The sequence below is a fragment of the Microcaecilia unicolor genome, chromosome 10 (assembly GCF_901765095.1).
Source record: "Microcaecilia unicolor chromosome 10, aMicUni1.1, whole genome shotgun sequence".
In the NCBI taxonomy this organism is placed as follows: domain Eukaryota; kingdom Metazoa; phylum Chordata; class Amphibia; order Gymnophiona; family Siphonopidae; genus Microcaecilia; species Microcaecilia unicolor.
Window position 1 is genome coordinate 23,203,800 of NC_044040.1, and position 23,680 is coordinate 23,227,479.

The following is a 23,680-nucleotide window of genomic DNA, read 5'->3' on the forward strand; positions in this document are numbered from 1 at the left end:
CGTCCAAACCTTTTTAAAACTCTGCTAAGCTAACTGCCTTTACCACATTCTCTGGCAACGAATTCCAGAGTTTAATTACACGTTGAGTGAAGAAAAAATTTCTCCAATTCGTTTTAAATTTACTACATTGTAGCTTCATTGCATGCCTACTAGTCCTAGTATTTTTGGAAAGCGTGAACAGACGCTTCACATCTACCCATTCAACTCCACTCATTATTTTATAGACCTCTATCATATCTCCCCTCAGCCGCCTTTTCTCCAAGCTGAAGAGCCCTAGCCGCTTTAGCCTTTCCTCATAGGGAAGTCGTCCCATTCCCTTTATCATTTTCGACGTCCTTCTCTGGACCTTTTTTAATTCCACTATATCTTTTTTGAGATGCGGCGATCATTGAACACAATATTCGAGGTGCGGTCGCACCATGGAGCGATACAAAGGCATTATAACATCCTCATTTTTGTTTTCCATTCCATTCCATATGAAGATGGGATGCAACATCTTATCTGCAGCAGCTACCATAATCAATGACCAGATTTTATCTACTTTATTTGAAACATAGGATCCAAATCCTTCCACTATAAATTGTAAATTTTGACTTGGAACAGCTGATGTAGAAGCTTCCAAGAGACTGAAGGGTCTTAAAAATTGTACCTATTTTCTGCTGCATCAATTTGGCCTCTCTCTCACTTTGTTTTTATAGAATCTCTTATGCCTTTTTCATCCGTCCTTAGATAACTTGAATCTTTTTTTCCAGCAATGTTCCAGTTGTATTCCCTGCTGTTTTATTAGTTTAAGCCCCTCATGGAGCCAAATCGGGAGATTTCCTGTGTCTGTGTAATCCTGCCTAGTTATTACTGAAGCCAACTGTTAATGTAACTCCATAAATCAACCAGCATTGCTTCATCTCCCTGTGTTAAATTGAAGGAAAACAACTCTAGAAGAATCATGCTATCTTTAGAATTGACTTTAGAAAAGTTCTTGTGTTTATCTATAGATTGCAAATTCCCATTTCTGGGGGTTGATGGTTCATTTTAAATATTAATAACTTGGTCAGTCCTGAAATCTTGTGGAGATAGAGTCCCACCCTTATTGAGGTCAGTAATTCAAAGATCATATCTAAAGCATGACCCTGATTAAGTGAGCAGAAAGACTTTTTAAACTGAAGATACATTAGTTACAGTTTTGGCAGTGTCTCCTGGACCAACCAAGGTTTCATTCAAGCAAAGAATGCCAGACTTTGACTCTTAAGTAAGGTCCCTGGTGAAGTGAGTCTTATTCCCCAATATACTTAGAAGGCTTAATGAATTACAAAATAACATTGAAGCATTCCAAAATCAATAGAGGGTAACCATTTAGAGCCTGTTTTCATTTTTGTATGATTGGACATCTTGCATTGTGAGCAGTGAAATTGTTTGGAATATATTCTATATCCCAAGCAAATAGGAACTCCCTGCTCCTGATTTGATTCAATTTTGACATTTCCAACATCGCCAGACTTCAGCTGACTGATAAGAAAGAACATAGGGAATATCCAGAAAAGTAGAGGATGACTCATGACTTCCACACGTGGTTGGGGAACAGAAGATCATTATTGAAGCACCGAATATAGGCCCGACACGGGGTCGTGCTTTGGTGGTCTGTCCGCCTGCATTAGGGGTCTGATACACACACTGTACAAATTAAAATGAATACAAAATTAATATATACAAATAAAACACCATACAAAGAAGAAATCAATGATTCATATAAATACATCAATAAAAATCAAGAGCTGATAAAAATTATGTAAATAGAAATGAACTATATGCTGGTACATAAAATACATGGGCACTTAAAAGGATACATGTAAATATTGATAATGTATGGTTATTAGCGAGACAGCCACGTGACTGTAATGCAAAGTGATGAATGATTACCCACCTCTAGAGAATAATGTGTTGATTCTGATGCTGGGAGGAGATGTATCATATAAGGAGACAGATATAACCTAAAAAAGTCCTCCTAAAAGACGTAAGGCCATTGCTTGTGACTACATAAGAAAGTACTCTTTAAAAACAACAAACAAAAACCGGCAGCTTAAGTCACCAAAGTCGGTTATCCTGGTAAGTGGCTATAAACTTGGCCGGTTAAAGACAAAACCAGCAGAAAACAAAAAAGAAAAGTACCCAGTGTGGGTATATCAGACCCCTGATGCAGACAGACCGACTGCCGAAACATGGCCCCTGGTCAGGCCTTTATTCGGTGCTTCAATAAAGATCTTCTGCTCGCCAACCACATGTGGAAGTCATAACATAGTAACATAGTAGATGACGGCAGAAAAAGACCTGCACGGTCCATCCAGTCTGCCCAACAAGATAACTCATATTTGCTGCTTTTTGTATATACCCTACTTTGATTTGTACCTGTGCTCTTCAGGGCACAGACCGTATAAGTCTGCCCAGCACTATCCCTGCCTCCCAACCACCAGCCCCTCCTCCCAACCACCGGCTCTGGCACAGACCGTATAAGTCTGCCCAGCACTATCCTCACCTCCCAACCACCAGCCCTGCCTCTCAACCACCAGCTCTGGCACAGACCGTACAAGTCTGTCCAGCACTATCCCCGCCTCCAACCACCAGTCCCGCTTCCCACCACTGGCTCTGACACAGACTGTATACAGTGGTGGAAATAAGTATTTGATCCCTTGCTGATTTTGTAAGTTTGCCCACTGACAAAGACATGAGCAGCCCATAATTGAAGGGTAGGTTATTGGTAACAGTGAGAGATAGCACATCACAAATTAAATCCGGAAAATCACATTGTGGAAAGTATATGAATTTATTTGCATTCTGCAGAGGGAAATAAGTATTTGATCCCCCACCAACCAGTAAGAGATCTGGCCCCTACAGACCAGGTAGATGCTCCAAATCAACTCGTTACCTGCATGACAGACAGCTGTCGGCAATGGTCACCTGTATGAAAGACACCTGTCCACAAACTCAGTGAATCAGTCAGACTCTAACCTCTACAAAATGGCCAAGAGCAAGGAGCTGTCTAAGGATGTCAGGGACAAGATCATACACCTGCACAAGGCTGGAATGGGCTACAAAACCATCAGTAAGACGCTGGGCGAGAAGGAGACAACTGTTGGTGCCATAGTAAGAAAATGGAAGAAGTACAAAATGACTGTCAATCGACAAAGATCTGGGGCTCCACGCAAAATCTCACCTCGTGGGGTATCCTTGATCATGAGGAAGGTTAGAAATCAGCCTACAACTACAAGGGGGGAACTTGTCAATGATCTCAAGGCAGCTGGGACCACTGTCACCACGAAAACCATTGGTAACACATTACGACATAACGGATTGCAATCCTGCAGTGCCCGCAAGGTCCCCCTGCTCCGGAAGGCACATGTGACGGCCCGTCTGAAGTTTGCCAGTGAACACCTGGATGATGCCGAGAGTGATTGGGAGAAGGTGCTGTGGTCAGATGAGACAAAAATTGAGCTCTTTGGCATGAACTCAACTCGCCGTGTTTGGAGGAAGAGAAATGCTGCCTATGACCCAAAGAACACCGTCCCCACTGTCAAGCATGGAGGTGGAAATGTTATGTTTTGGGGGTGTTTCTCTGCTAAGGGCACAGGACTACTTCACCGCATCAGTGGGAGAATGGATGGGGCCATGTACCGTACAATTCTGAGTGACAACCTCCTTCCCTCCGCCAGGGCCTTAAAAATGGGTCGTGGCTGGGTCTTCCAGCACGACAATGACCCAAAACATACAGCCAAGGCAACAAAGGAGTGGCTCAGGAAGAAGCACATTAGGGTCATGGAGTGGCCTAGCCAGTCACCAGACCTTAATCCCATTGAAAACTTATGGAGGGAGCTGAAGCTGCGAGTTGCCAAGCGACAGCCCAGAACTCTTAATGATTTAGAGATGATCTGCAAAGAGGAGTGGACCAAAATTCCTCCTGACATGTGTGCAAACCTCATCATCAACTACAGAAGACGTCTGACCGCTGTGCTTGCCAACAAGGGTTTTGCCACCAAGTATTAGGTCTTGTTTGCCAGAGGGATTAAATACTTATTTCCCTCTGCAGAATGCAAATAAATTCATATACTTTCCACAATGTGATTTTCCGGATTTAATTTGTGATGTGCTATCTCTCACTGTTACCAATAACCTACCCTTCAATTATGGGCTGCTCATGTCTTTGTCAGTGGGCAAACTTACAAAATCAGCAAGGGATCAAATACTTATTTCCACCACTGTAAGTCTGCTCAGCACTATCCCCGCCTCCCAACCACCAGCCCCGCCTCCCGATCTTGACTAAGCTCCTGAGGATCCATTCTTTCAGCACATGATTCCTTTATGCTTATCCCACGCATGTTTGAATTCCGTTACCGTTTTCATTTCCACCACCTCCCACAGGAGGGCATTCCAAGCAACCACTACTCTCTCCGTGAAAAAATACTTCCTGACATTTTTCTTGTCTGCCCCCCCTTCAATCTCATTTCATGTCCTCTCGTTCTACCATCTTCCCATCTCCGGAAAAGGTTCATTTGCGGATTAATACCTTTCAAATATTTGAACGTCTGTATCATATCACCCCTGTTTCTCCTTTCCTCCAGAGTATACATGTTTAGTTCAGCAAGTCTCTCCTCATACGTCTTGTAACGCAAATCCCATACCATTCTCATAGCTTTTCTTTGCACCGCTTCAATTCTTTTTACATCTTTAACAAGATACGGCCTCCAAAACTGAACACAATACTCCAGGTGGGGCCTCACCAACGACTTATACAGGGGCATCAACACCCCCTTTCTTCTGCTGGTCACACCTCTCTCTATACAGCCTCTCTCTATAAGTCATGAGTCATCCTCTGCTTTTCTGGACGCATTCCCTTTGGACTTAAGGAGAGGTTTTTCCTGCTTTCCCTCTGATAAGAGAGAATCACAAGCGTGAATTACCCAATCCACATCTTTAAACCAAGTACAGATCAAATGCTTTTTGTACCCTCCCCCATCTATCCCCAAAAATGTGTGAGAGCCAAAGATGCTTGTTTGAGTTTAACTAGACACAGACAGTTTAAGGCAGCCCTGCCATTTACCCTTACCAAACCATTTATAATTTAAAAGCCAACCAAATTTAACAGTTAACATCTTAACTCTGGAGAGGAGCAGGGCATACCCTTTGTAATGCATGACAGAGCATACAAAAGAACCTGCATTCCTTTTGTATGTGCAAATGACAATGCACTGCTGACCAGCACACTTTAGATAGAAGGCTGCATTGACATATTATCTTCCCATGCAAGGGAATGAGCAAATAAATCCCCTTCATGGGATAACAATCGCAGATATCGGCTAAAAATAACAAGGGGTGAATGAAACTGACATCTCAGTTTACCCCAGATTTTGACTTCAGGCTATGTTTTTTTTTTCTTAGTCACTAGCTGAAGATCTCAAATGAGGAAGGGTCCCTTTCAGTTTCTTCTAGAAAGATAAATTCTTCCTCTCTTCTCTGAAGATCCCCACGGTCTGTGTGGGCTCACGGTACAGTTTGCATTTGGGAAAGTCTCCATTTAAGCAGGAAACAAACATACGTTTGCCTTCAGTTTCATTGTGAAAAATTAGCTTAAAGTGAAGGGTTGTTATGGTGCAGTGATTCTGTATGTGGCCATACTGTTGGATTTGTGAGTGCCCCCCCCCCCTGCCTACTGGTTTCTAAGTGTTTTACTGGGGGGGGGGGGGGGGGGGTTGTACTCAAAAGTAGGTTAAACTCAGTGGGGATAGATCAGGAGCTGGAGTCTCAGGTGTCCATCGTCAGTAGATGACACAAGTTGCTATTTTTTTGTAGTACCTTTTCCACCAAAATCCATATATTCCCCATTTAGGGGGGGGGGGGATTTGTGACTCCACAAGGGTGCCCATACCACTGCAAACTCTAAGGGTTGTGAAGCAGCCCCACATCAGTGTTTCGATTTGGAAAATTGTTAAGCCTTATAAAATGTCCGCTTGAACTGAAGCACCAAACTACATCGGATGATGCCCCCTCCCCTCCCCCCCCCCCCCCCCCCCCAAAAAAAAAAAATTCTAAGTGGATCTGGGGTGTTGGAGCTACTGAGACTAGGAGCCAGGCTCAGCACTTCAGTTTGCTAAAGCTGTAACTTATTTTTTAATTAAAAAAAAAAACACTTACTACAATCTCATCTTTTGGGGCACCATGCTCTCTTGGGAAAGAGTTCCATTTGGGAGCCACTGCCAGAAGTCCGGAGCTGGGAACCAGCATCTCTTCCTCCTCCTTCCATTCTCAGATATTCTAGGCATGCTCAAGAGCTGTGCTTAACACACAACTCTTGAGCACATGCGCCAAGCACCATCCCCTCCCTTAACTTGCTGGAGAATGTAGTGACAGCAGCTGGCCTTATGGAATTTAAAGGGGGTTACGGAATTTAAAGGGGGTTTGGACAGATTCCTGAGGGAAAAGTCCATTGAACATTAAATTTTTTTTGGGGGGGGGGGGGGGGGGGTTGCCGGGTTCTTGAAGCCTGGATTGGCCGCTGTCGGAGACAGGATGCTGGGCTTGATGGACCCTTGGTCTTTTCCCAGTATGGCGGTACTTATGACTTTTCACTTTTATTTAGGGTTACCATTCGTCCGGATTTCCCCGGACATGTCCTCTTTTTGAGGGCACCGTGGGGAGTCCGGGCGGATTTCCGCATTTCCCCGATTTGTCCGGGTTTCGTCGGGACGAATGGTAACCCTAGTACTGAGGCAGGAAGGCTCCCTCCCTTTGGAGAACTGCTGCTCCAATCTAAACAAAATTGACAGTCTAGAAAAAAATAACTCCATCCCAAATGTAATCTAACACATTAATACGAGTGAATGTTGTAATCGGCAAGAAAAAAAACATGAGAAAATACTGCCCAAAACTACCATTACTACCAGCGCGCGACTATTCGACACCAGTTTCTATTCTCCTAGCCCTCTCAGTCACAGGAGGTCGAGGGAGGCTTGAAACGCAAACGTAGACGCTCCATCTGGATTTCTCGAAAGAGCCAATCGCAGAGCACTTTACTCGATCGAAGAAGGGAAGTCCGTGGGGACCAATCCTAGAGCGCGTTGTTGTTGTCCGGTAGAGACGGAGAGCTTGGTGAGTTTGTTTTGGGTTTGCAAGGCAGCCTGTGGCGGTGGCAGGGAAGCAGTGCTTCTTGCCTACTTTTCTTTCACCTGCTGTCATGTAGTGCCGCGCGGAGCCACTGAGATAGAGGTATGGAGCGCTAAGGTTTCAAGGAGATGGCGAGCAGTTGCCACCTATGGTACAGTAAAGCAGTGGTAACATAAAGTCAAAAAGCTCCGCTACTTCGCTGCTCACTCCCCCCTCACTAGAGCCACCAACTGCAGGACCAACGGTCTTTAGCCCGGCACCTGCGGGCATGGGGGGGCAGGGAGGCTTGTGTACACGCATAAGTGTCTGCTGTTTTGCATTTTTTGTGCAGTTCGTCTGTAGCTCGTGTTGTGTAAAATTCCACAAAGAAAGGCAGAAAGATGTCGATAGGGGAGAGCCATTTGGCCCACCTAGTCTCTCATTTGTACATGATTACTGTTTTGTTACAGGTTTCGCTTCGTGGGTCTTTCCCATTCCTTTTACCACTAAGACCGCTTTTTGTCTGGCTCAGGCTTGCTTAAATTCTGTTACCTCTTTGACTCCATTGATGCTAGATAGTAAGTGAGGGGGGGAAATGTGACAGGGGGCGCGGGGGGGGGTATGTGACGGACTATGACAGGGGAGGGGAATAGGGGCGGAACGAGGATCCAAAAGGGGTGGGGCAGGGGGTGTGACATGTGTCCTCTTTTTCAGAGGACACAAAATGGTAACCCTACTTTTATTCCCTTTGTACAGCTTTTAAAAATATTTGTGTAGAGATTGCAACAGATGCATGACGACTCCCCCTCCCTTCTCATTCTAATATATCTGAAAGCAATAGCCCTACATTCCCCCCCCCCCCCCCCCCTTCTTCTGCTTGAGTCCTGTTATAACCTGGTATTTCCGTATTCTCATTCTTCTTGTTAAATTTTTTTAAAGAGAATAGTATATACTATATGGAAAAACTAAGGTAATTTTTAAAAGTGTAAGTTAGGGTCAATTAAAGACCTTGGAAATAGTTTAATGAAAATATATTGTAAAAGTTCCATGCAATACTGACCTTTTTATCACTAAAAGCAGAAGTACTTTTGGTGCATAAGGAAGCTTTCATTCATTATCAGAGTGCTTGCCTGCTCCTCTCCCTTTTATTTGAAAGGAGAAGACAAAAAGGGGATAATTTTTAGAAGCATGTGGAGCAGTGTTTTACATGCTGAAGTAGGCCCTTGTAAAATTGTCTGGTGGTATCCGTGCGTAAAAGAAAGAACTTGGAAAACATAGCATTTATGCTTCTGTGCCCTGTGTGTAGGCATTCCCAGAGGTGGAGAATTAGAGGTGTGGGATTGACACTTTTGGCATGCGTTTTATAAAATACTAGTAAAAAAAGGCCCGTTTCTGGAACAAATGAAACGGGCGCTAGCAAGGTTTTCCTGGGAGTATGTATGTTTGAGAGAGAGAGAGCGCCAGAGTGAATGTGCGGGTGTGTGACAGAGTGAGACTGTCTGTGTGACATGGTGTGAGAATGAGAGTTTGTGACAGGGCCCCCTCCCCTCCTTTTCCTCCTCCTTCCCACACTTTGGGTTCCTTAAGGCTTTCAAAAGTCTATGTATCCCCGTGGCCCTAACGCCCAGTATCCGGATACCCCACCGCTTTCCTCCTCACCCCTCCCCCAAGATGTAATACTTTCATGTCCTTCATTTTTTTAAAAAAGTGTCCTATCTACCCTGTGTACAAATGCCCGGCATTCAGATTGTGTTCCTCTCGTAAATTTTCATTTCTTTCATTCATTCAGAACTTGCCCCACCCCTGAACACTTTTGGTTCCTTCAATCTTTTAAAACTCTCCTATGTACCCTGTGTGCTAATGGCCAGCATTGAGATTGTTTTCTTTTCCCAAATTTGCATGTCTTTCAGTCGTTCAGAACTCCCCCCTCCCCCCATTTAACACTTTCGGTTCCTTCAGTCTTTTAAAACTCTCCTATCAATCCTGTGTCCTAATGGCCAGCACTCAGATTGTTTTGCTTTGCTAAATTGTCTGTCACTGAGGTCAGTGCTTGCCTGCCTAGCAGACCACTTCCGGCAGGCACGGTCCCAAGCACATCCTGTTGGAGGTGAGAATTATTATATAGGATAGGATATAAGCATAAGCACTGATTTTTTTTTAATCAGTATATACGAGCACAAGTTACTCCTACCTTGGAACAGGTGTAACTTTGTGCAGGAGCTTTTGGACAGGCTGTTTCATAAAGGCACATAATCACTCTCCAATGGTAGGAAGAGGCTGGCTTTTACCTTGATGGTACCATGTCTGCTGAATTTCTTCATAATATGGCCTGATTCCTTGGCATATCAGTTTTAGTTTGGTTATGTTACCATGAGATAGATGGGCAGGCATCATAATTGCATCATTTATCAAATCTTATTGTTTATGACACACTAAAATTGGATCTTTTTTTGCTTCATTATGCAGTTCCTCAGTAAAAGAAGCAAAGGTTGAACATTCTCTTGCATTGAATGAACGTTTTTCACAAGCTGTGTGTACTCTACGTTCAGGAAGCCAAATGTGTGTGTGTCTGTGGCAAAGATTTCTTCATTGAAACCAGCCAGATTTCTACAGAAGGTCTGTACATATTCTTTAATTTCTTTTTAATAGTCTTTTTATTGAAAAAGAAACCATGAGCATGAATACTTTGTAACATCTGCCTCAACAGGTTGCAGGAATAGTAAAAAGGTGATATTTTTAGAAATAAATAGAACTCAACAGGAACTCCACATTATTTAAGCAATTGTCTGCCTTAAATTTTTTTTTGCCCCCCCTCTCTCGCTACATCCAGCCCTCTCCAATATCCATTCTACATGCTGTGCTTCATAGTGGAGTGGAGGAGTGGCCTAGTGGTTAGGGTGGTGGACTTTGGTCCTGGGGAACTGAGGAACTGAGTTCGATTCCCACTTCAGGCACAGGCAGCTCCTTGTGACTCTGGGCAAGTCACTTAACCCTCCATTGCCCCATGTAAGCCGCATTGAGCCTGCCATGAGTGGGAAAGCGCAGGGTACAAATGTAACAAAAATAAAATAGATACTATTGGAGATTCTACATGGAATGTTGCTACTATTGGAGATTCTACATGGAATGTTGCTACTATTTGAGATTCTACATGGAATGTTGCTATTCCACTAGCAACATTCCATGTAGAAGCCTGCGCGGCCACATTGATGATCTGCAAGGGCCGACTTCTACATGGAATGTTGCTAGTGGAATAGCAACATTCCATGTAGAATCTCAAATAGTAGCAACAGTGGAGGAGTGGCCTAGTGGTTAGGGTGGTGGACTTTGGTCCTGAGGAACTGAGTTCGATTCCCACTTCAGGCACAGGCAGCTCCTTGTGACTCTGGGCAAGTCACTTAACCCTCCATTGCCCCATGTAAGCCGCATTGAGCCTGCCATGAGTGGGAAAGCGCGGGTACAAATGTAACAAAAATAAATAAATAGTGTAAATAAAACTTTCAATTTCACACATTAAAAATATGAATAATCATCCATTGGTCACAGACGTATCCTCATGACTGACATACGTCTAGAAATTGAAACCACACCTGTTACACAGCATCCACATAGTTTATATTTTGTTTTAAGAGTGTAATTCGAAATGAGTCATTTCACCTATAGCCTATACCCTTCATTGAAAAGGCAATGGTACTTTTTATCCAAAACTTCAATATCACTTTCTTGATTAATAGGAGGGCCATAATTTTTTTAAATATTTTTTTTTAGCCTTTGATATTTCAAAGTATCCAATGCTTCCATTTCACCCAATTAATAGAGTGAATGCTTTATAGTCCCCAAGTGTATTTTACCTTTTATACTTTTTATTATCTTTGGGCTTCATTCAAACCTCCTTTTGCTTTAGTGCTGTAAATTTGTGTAGATTCCTAAATTGGTTTCTTGTAAATCTACATTTTTGACTGGTTTAATTAAAAAAAAAATTCCTTATAGTTTCATCAGAAAGTTATCTGTCACCTCCTGATACGCCTATGTGGAGGTCTACCAAGTGTGCCTATCCTTTTCTTCAGTACATGTATTAAACCATCTTGCTAATTTGTTGAATTTGGGAGGTAAAGAAGCTAAATCCTTTTAACACAGTTGCAAACTCTTTACATCCCTACTTTTCAAGACATCAAAATAGTGTCTGAATTGCAGTAATTGATTGGTATTTCCCATTTCTGTTTTTTTCTGCTTGAAGGGTGGAAATAAACCTTTATTACATTCACTAGCTGACCTAGGGTCGTGTAGCCTTTGTTGCCCCATATTTGAAAACCAGATTTACCCACTACCAGAGCAAAATCTGGATTACCCTGAATGGAAAGTAAAGGTGAAATACTGGTAGAAATCTGTACCATGCTTTTCCACCATTTACAAGCTTTTAGGAGAGAAGCCATCAAAGATGCTTCTCAGCTCTCTTCTGAAGGGCCCACCTAGCCTATTTGAGTTTTCAGGATTGTCATAATGAATATGTATGAGAGAAACTTGCATATCATAGGTTTTCAATATGTGCAAATTTACCTCATGCATATTCATTATGGTAATACTGAAAATCGACTGGCTAGGTATGCCTGCAGGAGAGCGGGCTGAGAAGCACTGGTCTAGAAGTCCTAAAATGGAACACAGTAAGAAATGCAGATGGCTTATGAAACTCCCTGTAACACCTCTCTGTGTATACCTAATCTATGTACCTCATATTAGCTGCCGTATTATAATTATTTTTTGTTACATTTGTACCCCGTGCTTTCCCACTCATGGCAGGCTCTATGCGGCAGGCAATGGAGGGTTAAGTGACTTGCCCAGAGTCACAAGGAGCTGCCTGTGCCGGGAATCTAACTCAGTTCCCCAGGACCAAAGTCCACCACCCTAACCACTAGGCCACTCCTCCACTCCAGCTTGTAAGAATCCTTCCCCTTGCTCTTTTCAAGGAGAGCCAATGTAAACTTATCTTAGGAGTTTTTTTCCCTTAAAAAAATTTTCATGTAAGAAGTGAAGTCATTCATCCTGATGGCTGCTAATTCTAAGGGTTTGCCAAGTATCGGCTTTTTCCCAGTCTTATCTAAGGATTCTTCATCCGATAACGCATGAACTTGTCTATATGTTGTTATAAAGCACTAGTTTGAGTGGCAATATGATATAAAACTGTGGACTTAAGACAATTCTCATATTCAGTGGGCTGTTTCATTCAATGAGACCTACTGTATTTTTACTCCTATAACATGTGCACATTGTGTTTTTGTGTAAACATAAACTGGTATGATGCTGTTCTGTTTGCTTGAGATATAGAATATATTCCAAACAATTTGGAAAACGTCACTGCTCCCAATGTGAGACGTCCAATCATAGAAAAATGAAAATAGGCTCTAGATGGTTATCCTCCACTGATTTTAGAATGCTTCAATGTTATTTTTGTAATTCATTAAGCCTTCTAAGTATATTATCATTAGGGAATAAGACTCACTTCACCAGGGACCTTACTTAAGAGTCAAAGTCTGGCATTCTTCGCTTGACTGAAACCTTGGTTGGTCCAGGAGACACTGCCAAAACTGTAACTAGTGTACCTTCAGTTTAAAAAGTGTATACCAGTTTATTTTTCTAAAGCACACTAATTACAAAATTAATACATTTGTTTTAAAGGGCTTTTCTTTTTAGTTTTTTGCAGACATTATTAGTGTATGAAACCTGCAAAAAAACCTAAAAAGAAAAGGCCTTAAAAACAAATGTGTTGATTTTGCAATTAGTGTGTCTTATTAAAAATATACTGTTATAGTGCACTCATGCATGTAGCGAGCAAGGGGTAGTCACAATTTATAAAAACATGTATTAAAGCCTAAAAATACATTAGTTTGTAGACTTAAAAGGAGCCATAGCTGCAACTAAAACTGAACTTCAGATCTTGCTTGGTGAGCTGTGAAACATTTTACAGAGCTAGGGCACAGGGAGTAAGCCAAACTTAAGCTAGAGGAGCAAAAAAAAAAAAAAAAATTCATTTCTCTAGCTACATCAACAAATTCGCCAGCTCATCTGCTGAAACTGATAGGCATTGAACCAATTGGACAGTTTTGGAAAAAAATGCTGGTGCGTTTGTATTGATGATTTTCCAGAGATGCGAAGGCGGTAGAACGAGAGGACATGAAATGAGATTGAAGGGGGGCAGACTCAAGAAAAATGTCAGGAAGTATTTTTTCACGGAGAGAGTAGTGGATACTTGGAATGCCCTCCCGTGGGAGGTAGTGGAAATGAAAACGGTAACGAAATTCAAACATGCGTGGGATAAGCATAAAGGAATCCTGTGCAGAAGGAATGGATCCTTAGAAGCTTAGTCGAGATCGGGTGGCAGAGCCGGTGATGGGAGCCAGGGCTGGTGGTTGGGAGGCAGGGATAGTGCTGGGCAGACTTATACGGTCTGTGCCAGAGCCAGTGGTGGGAAACGGGACTAGTGGTTGGGAGGCGGGGATGGTGCTGTGCAGACTTATACGGTCTGTGCCAGAGCCAGTGGTGGGAGGCAGGGATAGTACTGGGCAGACTTATACAGTCTGTGCCGGAGCCTGAAGCGGGGCTGGTGGTTGGGAGGCGGGGATATTGCTGGGCAGACTTACACGGTCTGTGCCCTGAAGAGCACAAGTACAAATCAAAGTAGGGTATACACAAAAAGTAGCACATATGAGTTATCTTGTTGGGCAGACTGGATGGACCATGCAGGTCTTTTTCTGCCATCATCTACTATGTTACTATGATTTCCACAGCTTACTGTAGTGGACCCACTTTAAAAAATCATCTCCTTTTATTTCTCCTACTGCCTGCAACTTAATAATTTATGGACCCCTGATGTAGGCACCCACCAAACCATGTCAGTTCATTAGAACTGTTTATTAATAATTGGCTCAAGACTCCTCTTGCGAGCCATTCCGACTTTACTTCCTTAATATTTTCCCCATCTATTTTCAAAGGGATTTAGATTTCCCAGCTAGATTTCTCCCCTCCCCCCCCCCCCCCCCCCCCCCCCCCACACACAGTTGAATGCTGCCTATCACCTAAAACATTTGTACACTGTTAGCTTTATTCTCCGAGGACAAGCAGGCTGCTTGTTCTCACTGATGGGTGACGTCCACGGCAGCCCCTCCAATCGGAAACTTCACTAGCAAAGTCCTTTGCTAGTCCTCGCGCGCCCGCGCGCACCGCGCATGCGCGGCCGTCTTCCCGCCCGAAACCGGCTCGAGCCGGCCAGTCTTCTTTTGTCCGCACTCGGTACGGTCGTTTTTTCGCCGTGTCGAGCCCCGGAAAGTCGACCTCCGCGCGTCCAAAGTTTTTTGAGCGTGTTTTTTCTTCGGAAAAGCTTTCTTCTAGTGCGGGAAGTGCTCCGGAAACCCTTCCCGGGTTTCGTGTCAATCCTCCCCGTACTTCCAGCTTTTTGCCCCGATAAGTTTTCTTTCGTCGTCGGGGTAGGCCTCTTTCGGCCTCGGTCGAGATTTTTCTCCCTCTAAATTTTGGTGCTTCAATTTTCGCCATTTCGGCTTTTGATTTCGCCGGCGTGATTTTTCCGCCCATGACATCGAAGCCTTCCAGCGGCTTCAAGAAGTGCACCCAGTGCGCCCGGGTTATCTCGCTCACTGATCGACACTCGTCGTGTCTTCAGTGTCTGGGGGCTGAGCACCGCCCTCAGAACTGCAGTCTGTGTTCCCTGCTTCAAAGGCGGACTCAGGTAGCGAGACTAGCCCAGTGGAACGTGTTGTTCTCGGGCTCTTCGTCGGCATCGGCACCGGGATCTTCGAGTGCATCGACGTCGTCAGCGTCCAGACCATCTTCCTCGGCCGCCCTTGCATCGAGTGCATCGAGGCATCGGGCCTCTGCATCGGCGCCGAGACATCGGATAGCTGCATCGACGTCGGTGGTACCGGGACCTCGTCTCCTGATGTCGTCGGACGGTGGTGCATCAAGTGGAGTGCAGGTGAGGGCTGTCCATTCCCCTGCTGGTGGCGGTGAGCCCTCGGGTGGGTCTCCTCCTACCCTGAGGGCTCCTGCGGTACAGCCCCCCCGAGATCGACCCTCTTCGGTCTCGGCCCCGAGGAAGCGACGGATGGATTCTACGTCCTCCTCGTCGGTGCCGGGGAGCTCCGGTGACATGCTTCGGAAGAAATCGAAGAAGCATCGACACCGGTCTCCCCCCGTGTCGGCACCGAGAGCTCTGGGTCGCCGAGGGATTCGGCACCCAGCAGGCATCGGCACCGAGAGGACCGCTCACCCTCTGTTCAAGAGGTGTCGATGCGCTCCACTCTGGACAGCCCGGAACAGCCTCCTCGCCCGGAACAGGTTCTGACGTCGACGCCTGCATCGACCTCTCAGCCTTTTTCTGCAGCCACTCTGAACGAGAGCCTCCGGGCCGTTCTCCCAGAGATTCTGGGAGAGCTGTTGCGCCCTACCCCTCCGGTACCGGCGGTGCTTGCGCCTCCGGTACCGTCGAGCGTGGCGCCGGCTGGCCCATCGCCCAGGTTGAGGTCCCCGACGTCGGTACCGCGTGCGGTGCCGACCGCGGCCACCTCCCAGGAGGGCTCCCCGACTACGTCGGCGGAGGGAGCTTCGCCGATGCAGGCGAGGGAGTCTTCCTCTCGACGCCCCCGTCGTGGACGTGGTTCCACTGAGTCGAGCAGGGCGAGGTTGCAGACACAGGTTTGGGAACTTGTGTCTGACACCGAGGGTGAGGCCTCGTGGGAGGAAGAGGAAGACCCCAGATATTTCTCTGACGAGGAGTCTGAGGGTCTTCCGTCTGATCCCACTCCCTCTCCTGAAAGGCAGCTTTCTCCTCCTGAGAGCCTGTCTTTCGCTTCCTTTGTCCGGGAGATGTCTACGGCCATCCCCTTCCCGGTGGTTGTGGAGGACGAGCCCAGGGCTGAAATGTTTGAGCTCCTGGACTATCCTTCTCCACCTAAGGAAGCGTCCACTGTTCCCTTGCACCATGTCCTAAAAAAGACATTGCTTGCGAACTGGACAAAACCCTTAACTAATCCCCACATTCCCAAGAAGATCGAGTCCCAGTACCGGATCCATGGGGACCCAGAGCTGATGCGCACTCAGTTGCCTCATGACTCTGGAGTTGTGGATTTGGCCCTAAAGAAGGCTAAGAGTTCTAGGGAACATGCTTCGGCGCCCCCGGGCAAGGACGCTAGAACCTTAGACTCCTTTGGGAGGAAGGCCTACCATTCCTCTATGCTCGTGTCCAAGATTCAGTCTTACCAGCTCTACACGAGCATACACATGCGGAACAATGTGCGGCAGTTGGCGGGCTTGGTTGATGCTCTTCCCCCCGAGCAGGCCAAGCCTTTTCAGGAGGTGGTCAGGCAGCTGAAGGCGTGCAGAAAATTCCTGGCCAGAGGAGTTTATGACACTTTTGATGTTGCGTCCAGGGCCGCTGCTCAAGGTGTGGTGATGCGCAGGCTCTCATGGCTGCGTGCCGCCGACCTGGAGAATAGACTCCAGCAGCGGATTGCGGACTCGCCTTGCCGTGCGGATAATATTTTTGGCGAAAAAGTTGAACAGGGGGTAGAGTCTCTCCACCAGCGGGACACCGCATTTGACAAATTCGCCCGCCGGCAGCCTTCAGCCTCTACCTCTACAGGTAGACGATTTTTCGGGGGAAGGAAGACTGTTCCCTACTCTTCTGGCAAGCGTAGGTACAATCCTCCTTCCCGACAGCCTGCGGCCCAGGCTAAGCCCCAGCGCGCTCGCTCTCGTCAGCAGCGTGCGACTCAGCAAGGCCCCGCGGCTCCCCAGCAAAAGCAAGGGGCGAGCTTTTGACTGGCTCCAGCAGAGCATAGCCGACATCCAAGTGTCCGTGCCGGGCGACCTGCCAGTCGGAGGGAGGTTGAAAGTTTTTCACCAAAGGTGGCCTCTCATAACCTCCGATCAGTGGGTTCTGCAAATAGTCCGGCAGGGGTACACCCTCAATTTGACATCAAAACCTCCAAATTGTCCACTGGGAGCTCAGTCTTACAGCTTCCAACACAAGAAGGTACTTGCAGAGGAACTCTTCGCCCTTCTCAGCGCCAATGCGGTCGAGCCCGTGCCATCCGGGCAAGAAGGGCTGGGATTCTATTCCAGGTACTTCCTTGTGGAAAAGAAAACAGGGGGGATGCGTCCCATCCTAGACCTAAGGGCCCTGAACAAATATCTCGAAAAAGAAAAGTTCAGGATGCTTTCCCTGGGCACCCTTCTCCCCATGATTCAGCAAAACGATTGGCTATGCTCTCTGGACTTGAAGGATGCCTACACACACATCCCGATACTGCCAGCTCACAGACAGTATCTGCGATTTCAGGTGGGCACACGCCACTTCCAGTACTGTGTGCTACCCTTTGGGCTCGCCTCTGCGCCCAGGGTGTTCACAAAGTGCCTAGCTGTGGTAGCAGCGGCACTCCGCAGGCTGGGGGTGCACGTGTTCCCATATCTCGACGATTGGCTGGTAAAGAACACATCAGAGGCAGGAGCCCTGCAGTCCATGCAGATGACTATTCGCCTACTGGAACTACTGGGGTTTGTGATAAATTATCCAAAGTCCCACCTTCTCCCGGCGCAGAGACTCGAATTCATAGGAGCTCTGCTGGATTCTCGGACGGCTCGCGCCTATCTCCCAGGGACGAGAGCCAACAACTTGTTGTCCCTCGTCTCGCGGGTGCGAGCGTCCCAGCAGATCACAGCTCGGCAGATGTTGAGATTGTTGGGCCACATGGCCTCCACAGTTCATGTGACTCCCATGGCCCGCCTTCACATGAGATCTGCTCAATGGACCCTGGCCTCTCAGTGGTATCAGGCCGCCGGAGGTCTAGAGGACGTGATCCACCTGTCCACGAGTTTTCTCGACTCCCTGTATTGGTGGACGATTTGCTCCAATTTGACTCTGGGACGTCCCTTCCAAATTCCTCAGCCACAAAAAGTGCTGACCACGGATGCGTCCCTCCTGGGATGGGGAGCTCATGTCGATGGGCTCCACACCCAAGGAAGCTGGTCCCTCCAGGAACGCGATCTGCAGATCAATCTTCTGGAGTTACGAGCGATCTGGAACGCTCTGAAGGCTTTCAGAGATCGGCTGTCCCACCAAATTATCCAAATTCAGACAGACAACCAGGTTGCCATGTACTATGTCAACAAGCAGGGGGGCACCGGATCTCGCCCCCTGTGTCAGGAAGCCGTCAGCATGTGGCTCTGGGCTCGCCGTCAAGGCATGGTGCTCCAAGCCACATATCTGGCAGGCGTAAACAACAGTCTGGCCGACAGGTTGAGCAGGATTATGCAACCTCACGAGTGGTCGCTCAACTCCCGAGTGGTGCGCCAGGTCTTCCAAGCGTGGGGCACCCCCTTGGTAGATCTCTTCGCATCTCGAGTGAACCACAAAGTCCCTCAGTTCTGTTCCAGGCTTCAGGCCCACGGCAGACTGGCATCGGATGCCTTCCTCCTGGATTGGGGGGAGGGCCTGCTGTATGCTTATCCTCCCATCCCTCTGGTGGGGAAGACTTTGTTGAAACTCAAGCAAGACCGCGGCACCATGATTCTGATTGCTCCCTTTTGGCCGCGTCAGATCTGGTTCCCTCTTCTTCTGGAGTTGTCCTCCGAAGAACCGTGGAGATTGGAGTGTTTTCCGACCCTCATCACACAGGACGAAGGGGCGCTTCTGCATCCCAACCTCCAGTCGCTGGCTCTTACGGCCTGGATGTTGAGGGCGTAGACTTTGCCTCTTTGGGTCTGTCAGAGGGTGTCTCCCGCATCTTGCTTGCTTCCAGGAAAGATTCCACTAAGAGGAGTTACTTCTTCCATTGGAGGAGGTTTGCCGTCTGGTGTGACAGCAAGGCCTTAGATCCTCGCTCTTGTCCTACACAGACCCTGCTTGATTACCTTCTGCACTTGTCTGAGTCTGGTCTCAAGACCAACTCCGTAAGGGTACACCTTAGTGCGATTAGTGCATACCATTACCGTGTGGAAGGTAAGCCGATCTCAGGACAGCCTTTAGTTGTTCGCTTCATGAGAGGTTTGCTTTTGTCAAAGCCCCCTGTCAAGCCTCCTACAGTGTCATGGGATCTCAATGTCGTTCTCACCCAGCTGATGAAACCTCCTTTTGAGCCACTGAATTCCTGCCATCCGAAGTACTTGACCTGGAAGGTCATTTTCTTGGTGGCAGTTACTTCGGCTCGTAGAGTCAGTGAGCTTCAAGCCCTGGTAGCCCAGGCCCCTTACACCAAATTTCATCACAACAGAGTAGTCCTCCGCACTCACCCTAAGTTTCTGCCAAAGGTCGTGTCGGAGTTCCATCTGAACCAGTCAATTGTCTTGCCAACATTCTTTCCCCGTCCTCATTCCTGCCCTGCTGAGCGTCAGCTGCACACATTGGACTGCAAGAGAGCATTGGCCTTCTATCTGGAGCGGACACAGCCCCACAGACAGTCCGCCCAATTGTTTGTTTCTTTTGATCCCAATAGGAGGGGAGTGGCTGTAGGAAAACGCACCATATCCAATTGGCTAGCAGATTGCATTTCCTTCACTTACGCCCAGGCGGGGCTGGCTCTTGAGGGTCATGTCACGGCTCATAATGTTCGAGCCATGGCTGCGTCGGTAGCCCACTTGAAGTCAGCCTCCATTGAAGAAATTTGCAAAGCTGCGACGTGGTCATCTGTCCACACATTCACATCTCATTACTGCCTACAGCAGGATACCCGACGCGACAGTCGGTTTGGGCAGTCAGTTCTTCAGAACCTGTTTGGGCTTTAGGATCCAACTCCACCCCCGAGGGCCCTGTTTGTTCTGTTCCAGGCTACACTCTCAGTTAGTTGGTAAATTTTTTAGGTCAATCTCAGTTATGTCCTCGCCGTTGCGAGGCCCAATTGACCATGGTTGTTGTTTTGAGTGAGCCTGGGGGCTAGGGATACCCCATCAGTGAGAACAAGCAGCCTGCTTGTCCTCGGAGAAAGCGAATGCTACATACCTGTAGAAGGTATTCTCCGAGGACAGCAGGCTGATTGTTCTCACAAACCCGCCCGCCTCCCCGTTGGAGTTGTGTCTTCCCTTGAAGTGTATTGTCTTGCTACATACTGGACTGGCCGGCTCGAGCCGGTTTCGGGCGGGAAGACGGCCGCGCATGCGCGGTGCGCGCGGGCGCGCGAGGACTAGCAAAGGACTTTGCTAGTGAAGTTTCCGATTGGAGGGGCTGCCGTGGACGTCACCCATCAGTGAGAACAATCAGCCTGCTGTCCTCGGAGAATACCTTCTACAGGTATGTAGCATTCGCTTTAAGGTGCACTGTCTCTGACCTGAGCTTGTTCAGTAGGACAAGCCAAACAAACATCTGGCTCTTGGGAATGAATCCACAGAAAGTCTTAGGGGTTTAAACAGAGAAAGTTGACCCTCTGGTGTGAGAACATATCTCTAGATCCCTTCTCTTGCTGCACACCCATGCTACTGTACTTAAACACCTTCTGCTTTCAGAGTCTGTCCTAAAAACCAAATCTGCGCAATTAGTGTTATCACCTGCAGATAGAAAGAACTCTATTTCTGTGCAGCCTTTAGTTGTCAACTTTATGCAGGGGCTTGCTTCAGTTGAAGCCCCCCATCAAGTGTGCTGTTGTGTGATGCTTATTCAGCTGATGAGCCTTCATGGAGTACTAATTTTTTGTGAACTTAAGTACCTGACCTGCAAGGTCATAATTTTGGTGCTGTATGCAGAGTCGCTAAACTATTCACCCCATTTTAATCAAAATTGGATTCTATCCACATACTCATCCCTAGTTCCTGCCCAAGGTAGTATCTGATTGCCATCTTAAAAGCAATCAGTCATCCTAATGTTTTTCCCAAGGCCCCTCCCTGTTTATTGAGATTTATCAGCCGTTCACAGTTTAGGATGGTAAAATAACTTTTGCCTTCTGTCTGAAGTGGTTGCCGACCTTACTGGGTCCACCCAGTTTTCTGAGAGAGAAATCTAGTGCATGCCTTGAAAAGATTTGTGGGCTTTTCCACAGCTTTTCAGGAATGCCATCCATATTGGTGCCATTAGATGGCACCAGTGTGTACAGTTGCTTATCTGGCTAACTTCTCAGAACACCTATTCCAGGTGAGCAGTGCTGCTGTTTTATGGAAAATAAAAACAGGTATATGGGAACTGATGAAGTGAGTGGGGACAAGGGTATCTGCTCCTAATGAACTCCCCTGCCCCTTGACCATTCCCTCTCTGCGGACCCTCGATAAACTCACCCACCATACTCTGACAGTCAAAAGGGAAACAGAACAGAACAACATGTCTCCCTGAATTGGCCACTTCTGCTTTCACTGTTCAGAGCTTTGCTTTCAGAACAGCACATGCCCTGATCTCTGGGACATGAGCTGTTCAAACTGCAAACCTCTGAACAGCAATGACAGAGAGCAATTGGCAGGAGGAGAAGGTATGTCGCTTTGCTCTGTTCCTGTCAACAGAAGGATGTAGACTGAGGTAAGGGCATTAGGAATAGGGAGAAATCAAAAAGGGGGGGGGGGGTAACAGCAAATTCTTGGTGCTATGAGGTCACGTTTAGGCACCATGGTCACCTGTCCCCCAGGATCTTCATAGTATCATATATTTTTTAAGTGCTTTAAACATGAGTACTACTACTACTACTACTTAACATTTCTAGAGTGCTACTAGGATTACGCAGCGCTGTACAGTTTAACAAAGAAGGACAGTCCCTGCTCAAGGAGCTTACAATCTAAAGGACGAAATGTCAAGTTGGGGCAGTCTAGATTTCTTGAATAGAGGTATGGTGGTTAGGTGCCGAAGGCGACATTGAAGAGGTGGGCTTTGAGTAAGGATTTGAAGATGGGCAGGGAGGGGGCCTGGCGTATGGGCTCAGGGAGTTTATTCCAAGCATGGGGTGAGGCGAGGCAGAAAGGGCGGAGGCTGGAGTTGGCGGTGGTGGAGAAGGGATTTGTCTTGAGAGTGGAGGTTCCTATCTTCTTTATGTGTATCTTCTGCTATCAGAGTGCTAGAGTGAACAACAGCAACAGACACAGATATATAGAGAGGCAAGATCTACAGATTAATTGGGTTTTAGTTATATAATTCGTTTTTGTTTGTTTGTTTTATTTTTATACTGAGCCTCCGAACACTGAGATGCATGTTTATGGTGCCAAGTGTAGGACTGCACAGTAACCAGGGCTTAACAAATAGGAAAGTGAGGTCTTTGGAGATTTTGTTTGCCCTGTGGTGTGGCTAGATTTGCTGATGTGACTACAGAGATTGACAAGTAGTTGAAAAAGATATGTCAAGAGGTCAGTGCTTATTGCTATTTCATCTTTCTCTCATACCTCTCATCTCTGTAGTAGTTAGGTGTGTCCATCATCATGTTCTGGAAGTTTGATTTAAACACAACCTCGCACGTGGACAAGCTATTAGATAAAGAAGATGTGACCCTGCGTGAGTTGATGGATGAAGATGATATCTTACAAGAGTGCAAGGCACAGAACCGCAGGCTATTGGAGTTTATCTGTCAACAGGATTGCATGGAGGAGCTGGTTCACCTCATTACCCATGAGCCACCCCTTGACATGGAGGAGAAGATCCGCTTCAAGTATGTATGCATGTTTTTTTTTTTCTGTGATTCATGGAAATGTAGAAGGGACTATGTGTATCATAGCTCCTGCTCATAGATGCTTTTTTTTTTTTACACCATACTGAAATTGAGTTTTATGTTAAATGACGTGGAACAGATCAGAGCTCCATTTTATTGAATTAGGTATACTGCATATATTTGAAAACTCTGTCTTTGTAAAGAAATACCATATCTAATATTGGTGACCATCAGACCTAAAAAAGTATTACAAATGGATTGGGCTTCTATTCTTAGGTGTTTATAAATTCTAAATTTATTTTCCCTCTAATTATGTTTGTAAATTCTAAATTTAAGAGTTTATTTTCCCTCTAATTAGGGTTTCTTTTGGGACACAAAAAAGTGTTTGTTGTTATTTTTGTGTCGCAGGTACTCTTGCTTGAGTACCTTTTCTAGTTTGAATCAAATTGGGAACACTGTTCTCCTGATCCGGTGAAGAAACTGTCAGTAGAGCATGTGCTTGCTGGGCTGTTGCAGGTATTCTTGTATTGGTGTCATCTATGCAGTATTGATGGGCAAGAGAATCATGAACATCATTGCTTGGCTAGTTGACAAGTGGAGGAGTGGCATAATGGTTAGTTCAGCTGGTTGTGGACCTGGTTCTGGTGTTTTCAGTTTCTCCTTACTACTTGTCTACGTAAATACTGAGGAGCTGGACTGGATGCCAAGAGAGGTATGACTCAGCTCAGTTTTCAGTTCTTACCTCCGCTTGCTGGTTGATAGACATAACTATCCCACAGGTTCTGGAATAGTGTGAAGGACTAATGGAAAGAAAATTATCAGGCAAGACCTAATTTCTCCATCCTTAATATATTTAGGGCCATGTTTACTAAGCTACGTTATAGGCACATTAGCGTTTTTAACACGCGTTAACCATATATGTGCATTAACCGTGTACACAC

The 23,680-nt window shown here is 46.4% G+C and overlaps 1 protein-coding gene across 1 annotated transcript in view; it reads left to right on the top strand.

The window, feature by feature from the left end:
- PPP6R2 (protein phosphatase 6 regulatory subunit 2) overlaps positions 1-23,680 on the top strand; it is a 194,663-nt gene that overhangs the window by 62,413 nt on the left and 108,570 nt on the right. The window contains 2 exon segments of the mRNA XM_030215776.1: positions 9,592-9,741; positions 22,492-22,739. Of these exon segments, the coding sequence (XP_030071636.1) occupies positions 22,513-22,739 (227 nt within the window). The 5' untranslated portion in view covers positions 9,592-9,741; positions 22,492-22,512.